Here is a 20,874-nt window from a genome sequence, read left to right on the forward strand (position 1 = left end):
ACACAAGTAATTATAAAGCATCAGCACATGCAGAATTGCACTACAATAGCGGAGCGCAACACAGACCATAACTGCAGCAGTAGGATTGAGGGCCCTACTGGCAATATCTTATAACCTAACCAATCTAACAGAAATGTTACAGATCGTACAAGAACAAATCAGCTCATTTGGCATCAATGAAATATGAACCACACAGAGGGAGCAAATTATAGCACACTATGTAAAAAAAATAATATATATATATATTTATTTTATTTTGTTTTTTTAATTGCACGTACACATACACACGTACACACACACACTACTGTGCAAATGTTTAAGGAAAACAATGCTGCAGGTAAAACTGCTTTCAAAAATAGAAGTGTTAATAGTTTATTTTTTATCAATTAACAACATGCAAAGGGAATGAGCAGAAGATAAATCTACATCCAATTAATATTTGGCCATTTTGGACATACACCAGTTCAATGAATTTCACTAATGAGGAGTGCTATATAGTTCGGGTTAGTGCAAGTCCCTTCATTACCCCTGAGGAAGTCTGAAGAATAGGACATAGCTCTGTCCTGACAAAACGCTTTCGTTAAATGCTGGTTGGCTGTCCCAATTTTCAGATAAGCACAAATAATTATTTTAAATTGCACAAGCATTACCATATATTTTATTGGTGTAATTGATTGCTATATGGGATTACGCTATATGCTTTTGTTTTTCATGTTTTTATGTTATGTTATGTGAAGCAATAAATAAAAGACTAATATCTGGTCATTGAGGACATCTGTGGATTCATTCTGGATGTTCAGATAAGCCACATTTAATTGTTAATCTATATTGTGTGTGGGTCCACCATATTTTAGATATATTTTCATTCATAAATTTCAAATATATTTTATTGCTACACACCTTTTCTCAATCAAAAATAAATCAATGTGGTTAGGTAATCTGTATTCTACTTAAACATAAAATTATTAAATTACAATGTAAAAAGAATAGTATGTGTATATGGAACAGCCACCAGATGGTGCCAGCACCTAACATGAGGCTATATACAGAAGCATTGGTAAGATTATAGCTACTCACAACTCATATTTAACTTTGGGAGATATTTTACCTATGACTTTGGTGAACAACTACAGATTGTGTTATACATAAATTGCCTGAATATAATTTGGGATGGAGCAATTTACACAACAAATGCAAAGCTAGGTAGGGGCTGGGTACAAGTTCACGGCAGTCTGGATGACGTCGGTCAGAATACAGACAAACAGAATCCTGACACCCGTAGGTAAGTATAGTACTCCTAACCCTCCCTCCCTGATGCCTAAACCTAACCTCCCCAGCTAGTGCCTAAACCTAACTTCCCTCTCCCCACACCCTAACCCTCCCTCCCAGTTGCCTACACCTAACCTCCCCCTCCCCGCACCCTAAACCTAACCCTCCCCTAACTCCCGATACTTACCTTTGGGATGCCTGCAGTCGGGATACTGGAGCCGCACGTTGGGATGCTGACTACATCCCCTAGGAAGATGCACAATTCAATTAGATTAGATTTTAACATGCAACCTGAAGTTCCCAGAGAGCAGGAGGTGGCTTTCTCAGCCATGGCAGCGGAGGAGTTACCCAGATGAAGAGGTCTATTAAAGACCATGCCCAATATACTATATGGGGAAAACTTACTAAAAAAAAACGGGTTTTTAGAAGTGGCGGTGTCGCCCATAGCAACTAATCAGATACCGGCTGTAATCTTCTAAAAATATGAGATATGGTAAGAACATACCTTTGTTATCTCTATTTCTACGAAGTCCATAGGGTTCCACAGGATACCTTGGGGTATAGGTGATGACGTCAGGCATCGGGCACCATAGAGTTAAGTTTTCAGCCTCCCAGGATGCACTAGGGTCCCCCTCCTATACCCCGCCCCCGAGCCAAGGCATCTCAGTTACGTACCAAGCCATAGGCCGGAGGAGGAGAAGGAAGAGAGAGAAAAAAGATCTGGATACACACAAGAATCACATTCTCACCATAGGGAGACGGAAAAACCGGTGACCAGAGCAAAGCCCATCTGCAGCACAGAATGAACTTCGTAGAAATAGAGATAACAAAGGTAAATTCTTACCATATCTCATATTTTCTACATCAGGGTCCATAGGGTATCCACAGGATACCTTGGGGATGTCCCAAAGCAGTATCCTTCAAGGGTGGGGACGCTCCTGTGCTTAAAGGAGAATCCGCCGCCCAAAGGAAGCATTCTGAGAGGCAAAGGTGCCAAACGCATAATGCCTCACAAAGGTATGGACCGAGGACCAAGTGGCAGCCTTGCAGATCTGGACTGCAGAGGCACCACGACGAGCAGCCCACGAAGGACCCACAGACCTAGTGGAATGAGCCCTCACAGAGGAAGGAATCGAAAGGCCTTCATGAAGATAAGCTTCTGAAATGGCCATACGAATCCAGCCTGCCAAAGTTTGTTTTGAAGCAGGCCAATCCTTTTTACGGAAGCATAGAGGACAAACAAGGCATCCGACTTCCTAAACGAAGAAGTGCGGTCAACATAAATTCTTAAGGCCCGCACAACGTCCAAAGTGGCCTCACCCACCGAAAGATCCGGTGAGTTAAAAGCCGGCACAACGATTTCCTCGTTTATGTGAAAACTGGAAACAACTTTAGGAAGGAAACTAGGACGAGTGCGCAGCACCGCCCTGTTCCTATGAAAAATCAGAAAATGGGGTCTACAGGAGAGAGCCCCTAAGTCAGAAACACGTCTGGCCGAAGCAATGGCCAGAAGGAAAATTGTCTTAGCTGTCAGCCATTTGAGGTCCACTGATCCCAGTGGTTCAAACCGCAGTCCCTGGAGAGCCCTCAGGACCACAGCTAAATCCCAAGGCGCCACCGGTGGAACAAAAGGTGGCTGAATTCTGAGAACACCTTGCATAAAGGTGCGCACATCAGGGATTGCAGCAATCCTACAATGGAACCACACGAACTGGGAAGACACCTGCACCTTCAGGGACGCAAGGCGAAGCCCATGGTCCAGTCCCGCCTGTAGGAAAGCTAACACTCTAGACAGACGGAGCTCCCGAGGAGCATAACCTCTCGGCCGACACCACTGGAAGAACGTATGCCACACACGATCGTATATCCTTGAAGAAGATGGTTTCCGTGCTCTTAGCATAGTTTGCACTACAGAGCTGGAAAACCCCCTGAACCTTAACATGGCCGTCTCAACAGCCACGCCGTCAAAGACAGCAGAGTCAGGTCCGGGTGAAGACAAGGACCCTGTGACAGGAGGTCCAGGCGTAATGGCAACCGCAGAGGAATGTCCACGGACAGTCCCAGGAGGTCTGAGAACCAGTGCCTCCGAGGCCACACGGGAGATATCAACAGGAGCGTCCCTCCTTCCTGTTTGAATTTCTGGATTACCCGAGGAAGAAGGGAAAATGGAGGAATCATAAGCAGACCGGAACGTCCACCGGACGGACAGAGCATCCACCAGAGATGCCTTTTCGTCTCTTGTGAGAAACCCATACACCGGCAACTTGTTGTTGTGCCGTGACGCCATGAGGTCGATCTCTGGAAGACCCCACCTGTCCACCAGCAGTTGAAAGATGTCCTGGTGCAGAGACCATTCCCCCGGATGAACGTCCTGGCGACTGAGAAAGTCGGCCTCCCAGTTGAGGACTCCCGGGATGAATACTGCTAATATGGCCGGGAGATTGCACTCCACCCAAACCAGGATTCGGGACACCTCTACGAGAGCCGCCCGACTTCGGGTTCCTCCTTGCCGATTTATGTAGGCCACGGTGGTAGCGTTGTCCGACTGGACCTGCACTGGGTGACTTTGGAGAACCCGATGTGCCTGCTGGAGAGCATTGAACACCGCGCGGAGCTCCAAGACGTTTATTGGAAGCTCTGTTTCCGCCAGAGTCCACCTGCCCTGGAACAAGTGTGGACCCGTGACTGCTCCCCAGCCCCGAAGACTGGCGTCCGTTGTCAACAGGACCCAATTCGCCACCCAGAACGGACGACCCTTGTTGAGATGGGTCGTCTGCAACCACCAGGCTAGGGACAGGCGAACCTCCGGCGTGAGTACCATCGTCTGGGACCATAGACTCTGAGGCAGTCCAGTCCATTTGGACAGGATCAAGTGCTGTAGTAACCTCATCGCCGAGTGCAGAGACACCCGGCGATTCTGCAGACAACTGCGCACCCTCAACTGCAAGGCAGAGATCTTTTCCCCAGTCACAAAGATCCTTTGCTGTCCGGAGTCCAATAAGGCTCAGAGGTGCAGAATCCGCTGAGACGGGATCAGGGTGGACTTCTGCCAGTTTATCAACCAGCCGTACAGTTGCAGTACCGCAATGGTCAGGTCCAAGTGGCGTAGAAGGAGCTCTGGAGATCCTGCCACCAACAGAAGGTCGTCCAAGTACGGTAACATGCGGACTCCCTGCAGCCACAGGGAAGCTGCCATGACCGCCATCACCTTGGTGAAAACACGTGGTGCTGTCGCCAGCCCAAAAGGTAATGCCCGGAACTGAAAGTGGTCGCTGCGGATTGCAAACCTGAGGGACTGTTGATGGCGTAAAAGAATAGGAACATGCAGGTAAGCGTCCTGTATGTCCAACGACACCATGTAATCCCAGGTTCCAGCGCCAGAATAATGGACCGTAGGGTCTCCATCCGAAACTTCGGCACCCGCAAAGACTTGTTGAATGCTTTGAGGTTGAGGATCGGACGATACGACCCATTGGGTTTCTGCAACAAAAACAGATTGGAATAGAAACCCTGGCCCTTCTGGGAGAATGGAACAGGCACTATAACTCCAGCCTGGAGCATAGTGTGCAAAACCTTCCGCAGTTCCAAGGCTTTGTTCCGGTCTGATGGAAGACCCATGGTGAAGAATCGAGATGGGGGCCTGTGCCGAAAAGAGAGGGCATACCCGTGAGAAACCACCTCGAGAACCCAAGTGTCTGTCATGGTAACCGACCAACACTGGGCAAACTGCAGCCGGCGGCATCCCACTTTGGGATCCCCCAAAGGGAGGCCCGGACCGTCAGGCCGCAGGCTTTGTCATCTGGCTTAGGGGCTGGACGTCTGGTACTCCAGGCCTGCTTCCGGGGCTTGGACGATTTTTGGGGGCCAGCCTGTCGGGGAAAGGACTGTGCTTTAGGCCTACCCTGGGCCCTATAAGGCCGAAAGGACGACGTACCTGAAGTGGAAGGAACTGCGGCAGACGGGAGACCTGCGGATTTGGCTACCGCAAGTGTGGCTACAATTTGGTCCAGATCCGGACAAAATAGGACTCCTCCATTGAAAAGGCAAAGCTTCCAAGCCCTTTTTGGAATCAGCATCCGCCTTCCAAGATCGCAACCATAAGGTGCGACGAGCAGCTACAGCTGCCGAAGAAATCCGAGACGCCAGGGTACCGATATCCAAGGCTCTTCATTGATATAAGTGGCCAAATCCCGGAGATTGCCTATCAACTCGGTCTGTTCAGCCGAACAGTCGGAATCGAAAGACGCCGCCAAAGTATCAGCCAAGCGCTCCATAGCTCTGGCAACAAAACAAATGGCCATAGCCGGCCTAGCTGCCTGCCCCCCCCCCCCGCAAGGGAATAAACGGACTTTAGGCAGATCTCCACCTTACGGTCCGTAGCATCCTTCAGGGAAGACATGGAGGGCATGTGCAATGTGGCACTACGGACTAGGAGAGTCACATGAGAATCCACCTGTGGAGGGGATTCCCACTTATAAAAATAATTATCCGCAAACGGATAAGCCACCGCCAAACGTCTCTGCGGCTGGTACCGTTTGCCAGGCTGTTTCCGCGCTTCCGCTAAATGCTCCACTAACTGACCCGGCGTCACCCTTAATATCCTTAAAAAAGGCATATTTAGATTTGGACACCGGAGGATCTTCGTCCTCAATCACTAAAGCTGTGCGGACTGCCCGAATAAGTCCAGGGATATATACCTTGGACCTAGCGTCCGACTCTTTAGTACGGAGAGGTTCCTGGTCCGAAAGATCCAGAATCTCCCCATCATCAGACGTCACGTCGTCATCCTCATAAGTAGCAGACAGACGCCACCGGCCGCTTATGTGGCCGCAACACAGACTCCCCTTGTAACACGTCCGACAAGTGCTGTACAGAACTTGTCAGCGAATTAACCCACGCAGGCTCCTGAGAGACCTGGGGAGGGGAAAAAGGGAGACTGTGGGGTACCATCAATTGCCTCGGGAAACCCTGCATGGGTGACGACACCACCGACTGCTGGGACAAACCCATCTGTGAGAACGCAGGCTGCGGAGTTAACTGGCCCACCAGGGTTGTAAGCGCTTTGGCGAAACAAGCCCAGGGCGGCTCCTGTACCGATGCCGTGACAGTAACTGGCCGCGCCAATAAATAACACTGCCGACATAGCCCCTCCGCGCTACCCTCCCCCTCCGCTATTGGTACATTGCACTTAGTACACAGAAGCTGGAGAGGAAAGTCACTCTCAGACATGATGGTAAGTATGTGACCCCTCTCACTGATACTTGTTAGTATAGTGTGAGACCACCCTGCAATCACCGCACCGCAAGGGCTTTAGCAGAAAGATCAGGGACAGTGAAATGGCTGACAGAAGAAATTGAAAGTACAGGCAGCAGCGCTAGCAGCAGTCACATACAATGCAAAGAAAATCAATTTCTGCACTATCAGCGCTGATACTCAACTACGCAGACACGGAGCCTGGTAGGACACAGCGCTGCATACACAGACCTAACCAAGCGGAGGAGAGGTATGCCGGGGGACCCAGACCGCGATGCCTCCGTTTCAAGCTTCCAGCAGCATTCACCATGCGTTGAGAAAGATGGCCATCGAGGAGCATAGAGGAGGCTGGCCTGGGGGAGGAGCGCTGCCACAGTGCCAGTCCGCGTGTGCAGAGAGGGCTGTGTGCAGCAGGGGAGGCGCCGGCTTTGAGACAGGGAAGGCGCGCTCCCCTGGCATGCATTTAACCCCTGGGACGCCGCAGCGCTACCGCTCTGCCGCGGTCCGCTGTCCCAGGGGGGTAGTGGAAGCGCAGGTTAGTACCTGGCTCCACGCTGCAGCCAGTCCCCAGGGAGCCCCCTGCCTGGGGACTCTGGACCATGTTCTGCTTACCTTGTTGTCCCCCTTAGATCCGGCCATGGTCCCAAACATCTGGGTTCACCGCTAGCTGTGACCCCAGATGCTTACCAGCATCCCCGGATCGGTACCGGCGTTCTGGTACCGTCAGGGGTGTAGGGAAGACAGCATGGACGTCAGTACTGACTGTCCATGCTGTACTTCCAGATGTGCAGCCACAGCTGCATTGTAGAAAACTTCAGGGGCTCTTCTTAGCCCCCCTCTAACAGGTGCATCCGACTCCGGCTGGGCACCAACGAAACTGAGATGCCTTGGCTCAGGGGCGGGGTATAGGAGGGGGACCCTAGTGCATCCTGGGAGGCTGAAAACTTAACTCTATGGTGCCCGATGCCTGACATCATCACCTATACCCCAAGGTATTCTGTGGATCCCCTATGGACCCTGATGTAGAAATGTGCTAGATAAATGTTAAGTGGAATCTGATTGGTTGCTATGGGCAATATCCCCACTTCTAAACACCCGCACTTTATCAAATATACCCCAATGTCACTTTAACACAATCGAGTAAGCAGAGCTAAATCCTGTCTTCCCTCAATTTACGTCTCAAATCATCTAAAAGACTGCACCAAATGCAGGAGCTAGTGCTGCTTATAAGTGGCAAAGTACATTCGTGTAGAGAAGCTTTAATGTGTTAAAGCTGTCTTTATAGCACAATGGTTTAGCTAATAAACTGTGAAAGCTCTAGCCCTAGGATATGGTCTACTAGATATATGATGAGTAATAGGTTTCTATATAGTAACAAAGGGCGAGGCATGGCTAATGCGAAACTGTACTTATTATGCATTTGCTTCATGCTGTATTATCGTATACTGTAATTCAAATTCTTAATAACCCTTCAAGTGGCTACTACCAATTGTAAGAACATGCTTGTGACCCGGTCATATAAATAATAAATAAATAAGTAAGCATGAATTCGGATTACCAAAGAATGCAAACTGTTTGAAAAGCGAAGAAAAATGGCATAGGTGAGGAAGGAAAAAATAAAAGTATAGATTTCCTAATGGAGGAGTTTACAGATGTGTCCTCACATCTTTGCCGATCGCGCTACAAACATACGCACGCATCACGCCATGCGATGTCCGCAGCAGCATTCACTACGGTACACTATGGCATGCGCCATGCAATCCTATGGACTCGCAGGTGCGAGTGCAGTGCGTGTATCTGCTCACAGAGGCACATCTCGCGATGTGCATGGCGTGATTTGTAAATTACAGAAGGAGAAGTTTTCTACCTCTGGCATGAGAATGCTGAATGGATGAGTACTGAAGAGGAAAAGACTGTCAGTGGGATGCAATGACGCATCGCACTCGGGATGTGATGCATTCCGCCGGTCTTCGCATGTATGCTTGCATTGGTAACGCTGGCAAGCATGACGATCACCGCAAAGGACCGCTGTGTGTGTCTCTATCGCCCTTTGCGATGGAGGGACTTCCGTGTCTATGACCCAGAAGCCCCTCCGGCATCCTTCTGCGCATGTGCAGGACGCATGCACCGACGGAAGAAGTCTATAGGCTTCTATGGGTAATGCCATGAGGAAGATGGAGTTACCCACTGCAACCAATATGAGAAATGCGGTCAAACTCGCATTGTCGTGGTTTGACCGCATTTCTCACCTTGCTGCACCCGTCCTGTGTGAGTATCTGACATGACTTTTCAAAGGGTGCTAAATGTAATATAGAAAGTGATTCAGGGTATAAATATACATGTGAAAGCCTCAATGTTGATAGAGAATGATGACCAATGGCTGATGTGTACAGCTCGCTTCTGATCCCACTAACAGGACCCAATGAAAGTGATCTTTCCAAAGTGATAGATTAGGCCAATTTGGCCACCTCTATATTTCGGTTAGTGCAGGTTGTAAAGCTTGTCGGACATTACACAAAAGATTTTCTTTTCTGGCTCACATATTGAATATTCCGGACATATCCAGATTAGTTTTCATTTGGCAATATGGACGTTTAGTAGTCGTACAGAATGCTCAGCAAACTTTAAGGTAAATTCAACCAAAATGTGCGGGTCTAAAACAATGTGCTCCCAAAAACTAGTTTTCATATATTAGTCTGGCAGTGTAATAAGACAGACTTACATTGGTGGGTATTTGGGTCCGAGTAAATTTGTACAGCTGAATTGTATATGTAAGACCACCACTTTAAAGCCCTAGGGCGAGATGCACAACTTACCGCCGGACACCGCAATTGTACAGATCGCATATGCACTAACATGCGATCTGTACAGCAAAGGACAGCTCTTCCGATAAGATCTGTCCTTTGTGATCCCTGCCGACTTGTGGTCTTCCGGGTTTATGACCCGGGAGTCCATCTGTGCATGTGCAGAGTGACACGGCAGCCACGGGGCATGCTGGGAGGGATCCGATCGGAACCCTCATAGCAGCGCGATGCGGTAGAAGCCCATAGGCTTCTATAGGTTAACGCCAGCAAAAGCTGGCGTTACCCTCCGCATTGGAGCCCGGCGGACAGGACAATGATGCATACGAAAAATGCGGTAAACGGGTTTTACTGCATTTTCCTTTTAGTGCATCCCGGCCCCACATTTGATTAAGAGCCATGTAAAGTAATTACGGGAACAAACAAGGTACAAGAGCCAGAGTATGCAGCTAAGAACTGAGGGATAACAGCCTCTCGCCCTACCTCATGTAGGTGCACCTCTTTCTTTTTGGATGAGAGATTCATGTGCTTCTCCAGTACACTGCAGTATTTCTCAGTCTCTTTGTCATATTTCTTCTTCACCTCCTGCATTAATGAGATGCATACAATGTTAAAACATATAAGAAAAGAATCACTGCTAATACTACACGTAACGGTGCATACACACGGTCAGATTTTTCCTTCAGATGTGAACGATAATGATTTAAAAATCGTTCAGTCTTTCATATCTGAAATATCTGACATGCCTGAACGATGGACGATGAACGATGCGCGTTCCCGTTTGTCAGATAACGATATCTGACATCTGATGTGTTTGCAGTCAGACTTGGACGATTCCATTAATTTTAGTGCAGTCAAAAATCGTTCAATAACTTTGGTAAAATCGTTCAAATTGTTCAATCGTTCGTCTGACAAATCTACCGTGTGTATGCTCCATATGTTGAATGTCCTGAAGTAGTCTTGGCTTAGTGACAAGTCTGTAAGCCAGAGGAGACTCCAAGGCAGTGACCTGGTGCACCTGCTGCCGTTTAGAAAGCTTAATTGATATTTTTATATATTTGAGAAGGCAACCAATCAATTTACTAGAAAATCATGACATCACTGAAGTATAAAGCACATTGCTTCCCATGCTTCAATGATTTGCTAACTCCTACAAAAGGTATGTCTTCTGTGAAGGCAACACGTTTAGTCAACTTTAGTTCACTGAAAAGCAGAATAAACACAATTTGGTGTTACCATATTACACCTTCCTTTGACAGATGTATTACCAAGGTCACAAAGCATTGCAGATGAGAAATGTTGCATCTATTCAGTATGGGTTGGGTATGACATGTCAACATGGTCATAATGTAGATGTTAACATTCATCATGTAGAGGGTGGGCAATTAGCGGCCTAGCATGCATTGCAACATTTGTAGCATAGCCAAATAGCAAAACTGTGGCAGGGCATTCTAGGATGTGTAGTTTTACCCCTAACAGACAGTGATGAAAAATCAACATGTTAGAATGTCAACATATCATCCCTGGTGGCCCAGCAGTGATTTACCTGCTCCCGGCAGCTGCAGAGTCATCCTCCGGTCCTGGTCATGTGACAGGCTTCGGAGTATAATTCTCTGGTGTTTGGGTGAGTATTTCTCCCCTATCCATAATCCTCATCCTCCCTCTAGTGCAGAGGCTCCCCAACAGTTCAGGTTTTAGAGATGGTTGATTACATGGGGTTAAATCAAATTTTCTGAGGTAATAATTAAGTCACCTGTGGTCAACCATGGATTTCTCTAAAACCTGAACTGTTGGGGAGCCTTGAAGACCGCGGTCGCAGCATCATAGAACTTCATTTACAGATTCAGACGCATTCGTACACAGATGTAGAAATGTTGCACATCTAAATAATCACTGCAGCCTAGCCAAGTAGTTTTGTCACTACCAGTTGTTATACTTGTGGGAATAACATGACTAGGTGCAGCTTAACTGGCCAAACAAGTTTAGAAGTCACAGTACATGAAATGACATTGGAATTACGGTGTGGGGTGCTAGTACAATGGAGTCTGCAATATGTAGCAATTTTAAAGAACTTTATTTCACATGTCAGACAGAGAAATACGTTGCCGACCACTGGTGGAAAAGAGAACACCCCCTATACATACAGATGTATCCTCAAACACCTATTCTGTCAGTACCATTTAGCGGGAGAAGCGTGGTGTGCCTTATATGCCTTTGCACGTGTAGCAATTCCCGGACTTTCGTACTTTCCTGAACTTAGCACCTTAATGGCAACGTAACCACATAAAAAGTCACTTATAGTGTCCTAGGCACTTAGGATTAGTATTTTTATCGCAGAGGAATTGCCAAAGTTGTACATTAAGCACAACGATGCACAGCGCGGGTCACTTGTATAGGACCTCTGCATTTTGCCTTTTCACCAGTTTACCATGTGAGTCGCACACAGCAGCTGCATGTAATGTCAGCGCCAGTATCCAGGGTACCCGTGCACTGTACTTTTGTCGCATACGTGATACAAATAAGACACATTTTGTGAAAAAGCACCTAGACGGATGCTGGGTGCAGCTTAGTAGCAAAGTCTGTGGTGTGCCAAACAGGGCTATTTGAAGGGATTTGAGGATAGGTGTATGTAGCCATATCTGTAGCTAGTACATAATAGATTTCATCTCATTAGCCAATTAAGGTTATCATCCAGAACAAAGTGTGGAAATGTATGTAATGTATACAATTCCCCTTTTGATGCAAGAGGTTTGTTGTGGACATTTTGGGGACCTATTCCAGTGGTCATGTTTTGAGAATTTGTCTGTGGAATATTTACTAAACCGACAAACTAGATCAACTCACCTGTGCATGATTAAAGATATTCAGAGAACATGACCTATTGGTGGTACTTGAAAACCATTTAAAAACGGAGCCCCAAACAGATTTCAGGTCAAAGGTTGAATCATTGGTCTTGTATCAGTCAGACACATGATGTGAGCAGGGAAAGGCAACAGTCTTCTCTACTTCCTCCGCTGCTCAGGCTGTGTCATTATTATCCATTAGAAGCACCAAGGTGGATTAGTAGATGTGCGGTTACTCCTGGAAAGAACATGCTTATACAAGAATCTTAATAGCACCATCATCCAATGGGTCTCCCCTCTTATAGCCATTCAGCATTGTCGGAGGTAAGAACATATTTATTATCCTTATATATGTTTAGAGACATTATTTGTATAAATTACCTTAGCTGCCCCAATTTGTTCCTTCCTAAATTTTTCAAGAGGAGTAATGAGAACTTCCCCAGCATTTTCAATCTGTGGACACAAAAAAATTATAATACAGAAAATAACTGCAAAATGTGCTTTGAATATTATATATTAGGTGTGTGTTTCCTCTGTACAATACGTTGCTACTTGGTTTTACCTTTTAAAATTATCGCCGCTTTAAAATCTAGCAGCTAAATATCTGAAATTGTGCCACTGGGTGCAACTCGCCGACTACTGCATTTAGGTCCATACAGATGTGTCCTCACTCGTCTTTGCTGCAGTCACGCTAAACAGTCCCTCTCGGCGTGTCTGATCCCATGAGACTCTGCTGCCGCCATGCGTCTTTTTAGTTGTTGAAAATGTATTTAGGTCGCAATGCAACGTGACTAGGACGCAACGGGAGACTGTACTGATGAATTTGATATGTGACACTTGTATATCTGTGTGCAACTGAGTCTCTCGATCAGCATATGAAGTGCTACAATGCAGTGGCCACAGCTTTTTTCCACACCAAGTTCTGTTTATAGACTCAGTCACACACAGATATACAAGTATCACAAATCAAAGTAAATCAGCACAGTGTCCTGGTGCTTCCTAGTCGCATAACATTGTGACTTAAGGTGCGTATCCCACTAGGCGATTAAACACTCCATTTGAACGATAACGTCATCGCTTGTTAATCGCCCGCAAATAGTCTACAAATCAGGCAATTAAAAGTCAACACACAACCAGCGATGTGCGTGCCCGCTGGTCATTTTTGCCATCTATCATCGCCGGTACATACTGGTCAACCTGACGATTATGTCAGGTTCAGTATGTACAGGGATGATGGCTGTGCCTACAAAAGAATGACTGAACGTTCAGTGTAGGCACATCACAGACATAGAAACGACAGCACGATTACAATGTCATAATCGTGCTCTCGTTTCTATATCTGTTAGCGGATACGCAACTTTTGACAGATTTTCGGCAAGACAAGACATCTGACGCCAGCAGAGTTACACAGGACCTGGCGGCTCACGTACGCCCGTCATATAGCGCTGCATGTCGTATTGAGAATAGATGAGCAAGAACACATCTTTATGTCCAATACGGATATTGGTTTCCTGGTGCAGAAGAATGTAGATCCAAAGAAACAGCCATCCTCCTCCAAGACAAAATCTAGAAGGTGAGACCCATACATTAAAATGTCCACATCATAATGCAGAACAATAAAGTTGGAAGCTCCGGAAGTGAAATCCTGCATTCCCAGGACAGCTGCACACCTGCCAGAGCTGTATTGTGTACAATCCCCCTTGGAAAGTGCCCTGTGTCACAAAGACCACTCACCATCCGCATCCGTTCATCTTCAAGATTCCCCAACACAGTAGCGAATTCCTGCAGAGACCTGGCTGAAAAGGCAATAGGAGGAAGTTAGAACAATACAGCTCGGCCAGAAGGGATGTCAGCAGCACAACTGATCACTTCCTGTATGTCAGCTTGCTCACTACTGGGATTAATGATGGCATGTTGTACTTTTGGGGGATTAAAAAAAACAAAAAACACAGATATACAATTAGGTGCGAATATTACAAAACAAATTACGTTTCTAAAGTATCTCCATCCCATAACACAATTCAGTAAGCCATATGGGCTTAAGGTTGATCATAAATATCTGCATGCACCAACTCTTATGCGAAGACCAACCATGCACATGGATGGATTACCATTTGGTGGATGATATATTGTAAGACATTATTCCTGTAGTTGAGGTCACTGCGCCTGTGCGCTTTGTCATCATGTTCTAACATTATATCAAGAAGGGGGCAGCCACATTAAAAAAAAAAAGGAACACATTTGAACATAGCATTTAGCCAACATGCGAATACCATTTCTCCCCAAGATGTAACAGAGAAGGGGTAATGGTTAGGAATTCGTACTTAAGTTATCAATGCTTGAGTACTAGTTACTCATTTTGATTCAGCCACCTGTGCTCAAGCAAGGATATCCATGGATGAATTTAGACTGTTAGGCAGGATTGAGTTCCAAGGGGGAGATGCACTAAGCCTTGGAGAGGGATAAAGTGGAAAGTGGAGAGTGAAGTACCAACCAATTAGCGCCTGTCAGTTTACAGGCTTTGTTGAAATATGACAGTTAGGAGCTAATTGGTTGGTACTTTATCACTCTCCAAGGCTTAGTGCATCTCCCCCCAAGTGATATAGGTTGTGGCTTTGAACCAAAAGACAGAACAATATAAATGCTTATACAAGAAATATTATGTGGTTGGGCTGAAGAATTGACACTTTGGGGTCAATCCAATTAGATGAGAATTGCAAGTTTGTTTAATGAAACTCGCAGACTTCGCACAAATGCGCGCACCCGAGAATTCTCCAATTTAATTAAAAATGCCTATTCGGGATACTGGCAGCCGGGGTTTGCAAATAGACTGTCAAATGTGATGTGAGAAGTGCATGAAAAAGTTGGGAGACCAATCTGGCCGTCCAAAACTCCGTATAGAGGGATGTTTGTGGACATAGTACTAAAGGTTTTTAAATGGTGTCAAACGGCTGATGTGCTTTTTTTTTTTAATTACAAATGCAACAAAAATTATAAAAAAAGAGCAAACTTTTTTTTTGCTCAACCTCAAATGAACTAAACAAATTGCAAAAAATAAAAAAGTACGAAAAAAATATAAAGGTGATTTTTGTGATACTTGTAAAAAATACTATAAAAAGCAATTTTTTCAATTTTTTTTTTAGAAACATTTTTAATTAAAAAAATACTGTAATTAAATGTGGGGTGCCTAAACGAACAAAAAAAGGGGTAATTTGAGGCTATTTTTTTTTTTACCTCAAAAAACGACGACATGTAATTATTGGACTAATTAAACTAATTGGAAACTTTCAACTGCCTAATTAGTCAATAGGAAGGTGTCTAAGGGGTTCAGCACAGTGTCCCACATTTTAACCTTAAAATAAATATTTTCCCCACTATCTCTGACCCTCAGGGAGGTGCGAATGGAAAAATGAGAGTTTACTCTGACTAGTTGAGTGTAAAATGCAAAATGAATTCACTACGCGAATTCACAGAGAAAACCGCAACTTGCACCTCACAACTCGAACCTAATTGGAATGACCTTTTTTAGTTTGGATGTACAAAACGCTCCTGAGATTTAGACTAATCATAAATGGGCCCCTACAATTGAGAATAGCAGAGGGCATTCACGTTAGCCATCTTCTGAGGCTTTCACTTTCAAGTGTAGCTAAATTCAGTGAGCATCATTACACGGAGCACTAAGCCGAGTTATACAGCGGTATGCAGTGCTGGATACCAGGGAGCATTTTACAACATTGTACTACTGACATGAAACAGACAAACTGCAGGCCCATGTAATAAAATATCACTAATTATATACACGAGTGGCTACTTATTTGGGTATATAATATTTTGGGTCTCCAGATGGCAGCAATAACTAGAAAGTAGTAGAGATGCCAAGCACAAACACTCAATGTAGTCAGTCTGAAATATGATGGAAACCATGGACAGCGGCTGGTTAAACGAACAAGAGCGTTACACACAGGAGCATTTCCTTACCAATGCAGATTTCATCATCAGTTTCCGCATCACCGATGCATCGGAATTTGAATTCATTCAACGAACCAGCAAATTTCCTCTTTGCGGACGACAGAGCTGTAAGGAAAGAAGAACTTTAACCATGTGCACAAAAGATCCAATAATACTGTATAGCAGGGACTCTCAATCTATGGTATGTGTACCTCAGACAGATTCAAGTTGTACGAGAGTACATAATACAAAAAGGTCGAGATAATATGCTGCAGAGATACAAGAGGAAATGTGCACATTTCTGTTCAGCAGCTTCAATTCAGCACAATGCAACTCTGAATTAATTAGCAAAACATTCTAATCTAGTAAACAGATTTTATTCCCAAATCAGGTGAATTGTGGCAATTTTGTTCAATTGGAAACTGAAGATTTAACTAGTATTTCATTCATTCAACACAATCATATGTGCACTTTCTTCATTTATCTTTTACAGCTGTTGTAGAGCTGCTACTTGATTGCTCGCAACTGGAAAACCCTCTTCCACCATCACTCTCTGCCCTAAAGTCACAAATCCGGCATATAGCGGAGATGGTAAAGATCACCTACTATCTTCATGGTAGAGGTCATATGTTCTCTCAGGTGTGGGCTCCGTGGCTCTCATATGATGGCATCTCGCCACCTTTGATCTCCACATTTACTATGCATGTATGATTCATGCGCGTTGGATGGGTCTGCTCCCCCTGCTCTGACCTCTCCGTGGCAAACCCCTCTAATTAACTAAATACTTTTCTTTTCTCCAAGTGGCACTTCTTTCCTCTTTAATGCCTCCTGCCCAGTATCTGGTATTCTTTAGGGTACCTTGTTTCCCTTGGTAGTCTGGTTTCCCACCCCCCTCTCCCAACCCCTTTATATGCAGTTTTTTTCTCAACTTATCTGTTTTGATTTATTGACAATTATTTGAGTTACAAAACAGCTCATTTGTAAGGCTCATTCTATTTCTGTCTTTTCAGGTTTGTTTCTGTGCGCTTTCTAAATAAAGTATATGGGAAAGATTTCTGGACTGCACAACCTGACTATATCTCTATCTATACATACATAATTATATATATATATATATATATATATATATATATATATATATATATATATATAATGAGATATGGTAAGAACTTACCTTTGTTATCTCTATTTCTACGAAGTCCATAGGGTTCCACAGGATACCTTGGGTATAGGTGTGACGTCAGTCATCGGGCACCATAGAGGTAAGCTTTCAGCCTCCCAGGATGCACTAGGGTCCCCCTCCTATACCCCGCCCCCGAGCCAAGGCATCTCAGTTTTGTACCATGCCATAGGCCGAAGGAGGAGAAGGAAGAGAGAAAAAAGATCTGGATACACACAAGAATCACATTCTTACCAGAGAGAGACGGAAAAACCGGTGACCAGAGCAAAGCCCATCTGCAGCACAGGTGCGACAGGGCGGGAGTCCTGTGGAACCCTATGGACTTTGTAGAAATAGAGATAACAAAGGTAAGTTCTTTCCATATCTCATATTTTCTACTTCAGGGTCCATAGGGTATCCACAGGATACCTTGGGGATGTCCCAAAGCAGTATCCTTTATGGGTGGGGACGCTCCTGTGCTGAAAGGAGAATCCGCTGCCCGAAGGAAGCATCCTGAGAGGCGAAGGTGTCAAACCTGTAATACCTTACGAAGGTATGGACAGAGGACCACGTAGCAGCCTTGCAGATCTGGACTGCAGAGGTTCCACGTCGAGCTGCCCACGAAGGACCCACAGACCTAGTGGAATGAGCCTTCACAGAAGGAGGAACCGGCAGGCCTTCATGAAGATAAGCTTCAGAAATAGCCATACGGATCCAGGCTGCCAAAGTTTGCTTTGAAGCAGGCCAACCCTTTTTACGGAAGCCATAGAGGACAAACAAGGCGTCCGACTTCCTAAACGAAGAAGTGCGGTCAACATAAGTCCTCAAGGCCCGCACAACATACAAAGTGGCCTCACCCACTGAAAGGCCAGGTGAGTTAAAAGCCGGAACAACTATTTCCTCGTTAACATGAAACTGGGAAACAACTTTGGGAATAAATTAAGGACGTGTGGGTAACACTGCCCTGTTCCCATGAAAAATCAAGAAAGGAGGTCTACAAGAAAGAGCCCCTAAATCAGAAACACGTCTGGCCGAAGCTATGGCCAGAAGGAAAACAGTCTTAGCTGTTAGCCATTTAAGATCCACTGAGCCCAGTGGTTCAAACGGCGGTCCTTGGAGAGCCCTCAGGACCACAGTCAAGTCCCAAGGCGCAACAGGTGGAACAAAAGGCGGCTGAATTCGCAGAACGCCCTGCATAAAGGTGCGCACATCAGGGATTGTAGCAATCCTACGGTGAAACCAGACAGACAGGGCCGAAACCTGTACCTTCAAAGAAGCAAGGCGACGCCCATGGTCTAGTCCTGCTTGTAGGAAGGCGAGTATACGAGACAGACGAAATTCCCACAGTGAATAACCTCTCGGTCGACACCACTGGAAGAACGTATGCCACACGCGATGGTATATCCTCGCGGAAGACTGTTTCCGAGCTCGTAACATGGTACGCACTACAGAGCTAGAAAACCCCCTGGACCTTAACATGGCTGTCTCAACAGTCACGCCTTCAAAGACAGCCGAGTCAGGTCCGGGTGAAGGCAAGGACCCTGCGACAGAAGGTCCGGTCGTAGCGGCAACTGCAGAGTACTGTCCACGGACAGACCCTGAAGGTCTGAGAACCAGTGCCGTCTGGGCCACGCGGGAGCTATCAACAGGAGCGTCCCTCCTTCCTGTTTGAATTTCCGGATTACCCGAGGAAGAAGGGAAACCGGAGGAAACAGGTAAGCGAACCGGAACGTCCCCCGGACGGACAGAGCATCCACCAGAGACGCCTTTTCGTCTCTTGTGCGAGACCCGTACACCGGCAACTTGTTGTTGTGCCGGGACGCCATGAGGTCGATCTCTGGAAGACCCCACTTGTCCACCAGCAGTTGAAAAACGTCCGGGTGCAGGGACCATTCCCCCGGATGAACGTCCTGGCGACAGAGAAAGTCCGCCTCCCAATTTAGCACTCCCGGGATGAAGACAGCTGATATAGCCGGAAGATTGCGCTCCCCCATACCATGATCCGAGACACCTCTACGAGAGCCGCCCGACTTCGGGTTCTTCCTTGCCGGTTTATGTAGGCCACGGTGGTAGCGTTGTCCGACTGGACCTGCACTGGGCGACCCTGGAGAACCCGATGTGCCTGCTGGATAGCATTGAAAGCCGCTCGGAGTTCCAAGATGTTTATTGGAAGCTCTGCTTCTGTCGGAGTCCACCTGCCCTGGAACAAGTGTGGACCCGAAACTGCTCCCCAGCCCCGAAAACTGGCGTCATTGCCGAGTGTAGAGACACCCGGCGGCTGTGCAGACAACTGCGCACCCTCGACTGTAAGGCAGAGATCTTTTCCCCCGTCACAAAGATCCTCTGCTGTCCCGAGTCCAATAAGGCTCCGAGGTGCAGAATCCGCTGAGACGGGATTAGAGTGGACTTCTGCCAGTTTATTAACCAGCCGTGCCGTTGCAGTAGCGCAATGGTCAGGTCCAAGTGGCGCAGAAGGAGCTCTGGAGATCCTGCCACTAATAGAAGGTCGTCCAAGTACGGCAACATGCGGACCCCCTGCAGCCGCAGGGAAGCCGCCATGACCACCATCACCTGGGTGAAAACCCGTGGTGCTGTCGCCAGGCCAAAAGGTAATGCCCGGAACTGAAAGGGGTCACTGCAGATTGCAAACCTGAGGAACCGCTGATGGCGCAAATGAATAGGGACATGCAGGTAAGCGTCCTGTATGTCCAATGACACCATGTAGTCCCCAGGTTCCAGCGACAGAATGATGGACCGTAGGGTCTCCATCCGAAACCTCGGCACCCGCAAAAGACTTGTTGAGAGCCTTGAGGTTGAGAATCGGACGATACGACCCATTGGGTTTCTGCACCAAAAAGAGATTGGAATAGAAACCCTGGCCCCTCTGGGAGAATGGAACAGGCACTATAACTCCAGCCTGGAGCATAGTGTGGAAGACCTTCCGCAGCTCCGTGGCCTTGATCCGGTCTGATGGTAGACCCGTGGTGAAAAATCGAGCCGGGGGTCTGTGCCGGAAGGAGAGGGCATACCCGTGGGAGACCACCTCGAGAACCCAAGTGTCTGTCGTGGTGACCGACCAACACCGGGCGAACTGCAGCAGGCGGCCTCCCACTTTGGGATCCCCCAAAGGGAGGCCTGGACCGTCAGGCCACAGGCTTGTCATCTGGCTTAGGGGCCGGACGTGTGGTACTCCAGGTCTGCTTCCGGGGCTTGGCCGATTTCTTGGGACCAGCCTGTCGGGGAAAAGACTGTGGTTTGGGCCTGCCCTGGGCCCTATAAGACCGAAAGGACGATGGTCCTGAACCAGAAGGGACAGCGGCCGATGGGAGACATGCCGATTTGGCTGCCGCCAGTGTGGCTACAATCTTGTCCAGATCTGGACCGAAGAGAACTTCTCCGTTAAAGGGTAATGCCTCCAAACCCTTTTTGGAATCAGCGTCCGCCTTCCAGGATCGTAACCACAAGGTGCGATGAGCAGCCACCGCTGCTGACGAAATTCGAGACGCCAGGGTACTAATGTCTAAGGCCGCCTCGTTGATATAAGTGGCCAAATCACAGAGATTACCAATCAACTCCGCCTGCTCAGCCGGAATCGAAGGAC

General features: G+C 46.8%; 1 protein-coding gene across 7 annotated transcripts in view; it reads right to left on the minus strand.

Annotated features, from left to right (window-relative positions):
• The window catches only part of ARHGAP26 (Rho GTPase activating protein 26), a 629,130-nt gene that overhangs the window by 472,779 nt on the left and 135,477 nt on the right, over positions 1 to 20,874 (minus strand). For all 7 annotated transcript variants that reach the window (XM_088444111.1, XM_088444115.1, XM_088444112.1 and 4 more), the window contains exons 2-5: positions 16,145 to 16,240; positions 13,901 to 13,962; positions 12,548 to 12,619; positions 9,807 to 9,908 (exon numbers count right to left, since the gene is read on the minus strand). In XM_088444111.1, coding sequence (XP_088300237.1) covers positions 9,807 to 9,908; positions 12,548 to 12,619; positions 13,901 to 13,962; positions 16,145 to 16,240 — 332 coding nt within the window. The remainder of the gene's footprint in view (positions 1 to 9,806; positions 9,909 to 12,547; positions 12,620 to 13,900; positions 13,963 to 16,144; positions 16,241 to 20,874) is intronic.

The sequence above is a fragment of the Taudactylus pleione genome, unplaced genomic scaffold, assembly GCF_031769625.1.
Source record: "Taudactylus pleione unplaced genomic scaffold, aTauple2 ptg000349l, whole genome shotgun sequence".
Lineage (NCBI taxonomy): Eukaryota > Metazoa > Chordata > Amphibia > Anura > Myobatrachidae > Taudactylus > Taudactylus pleione.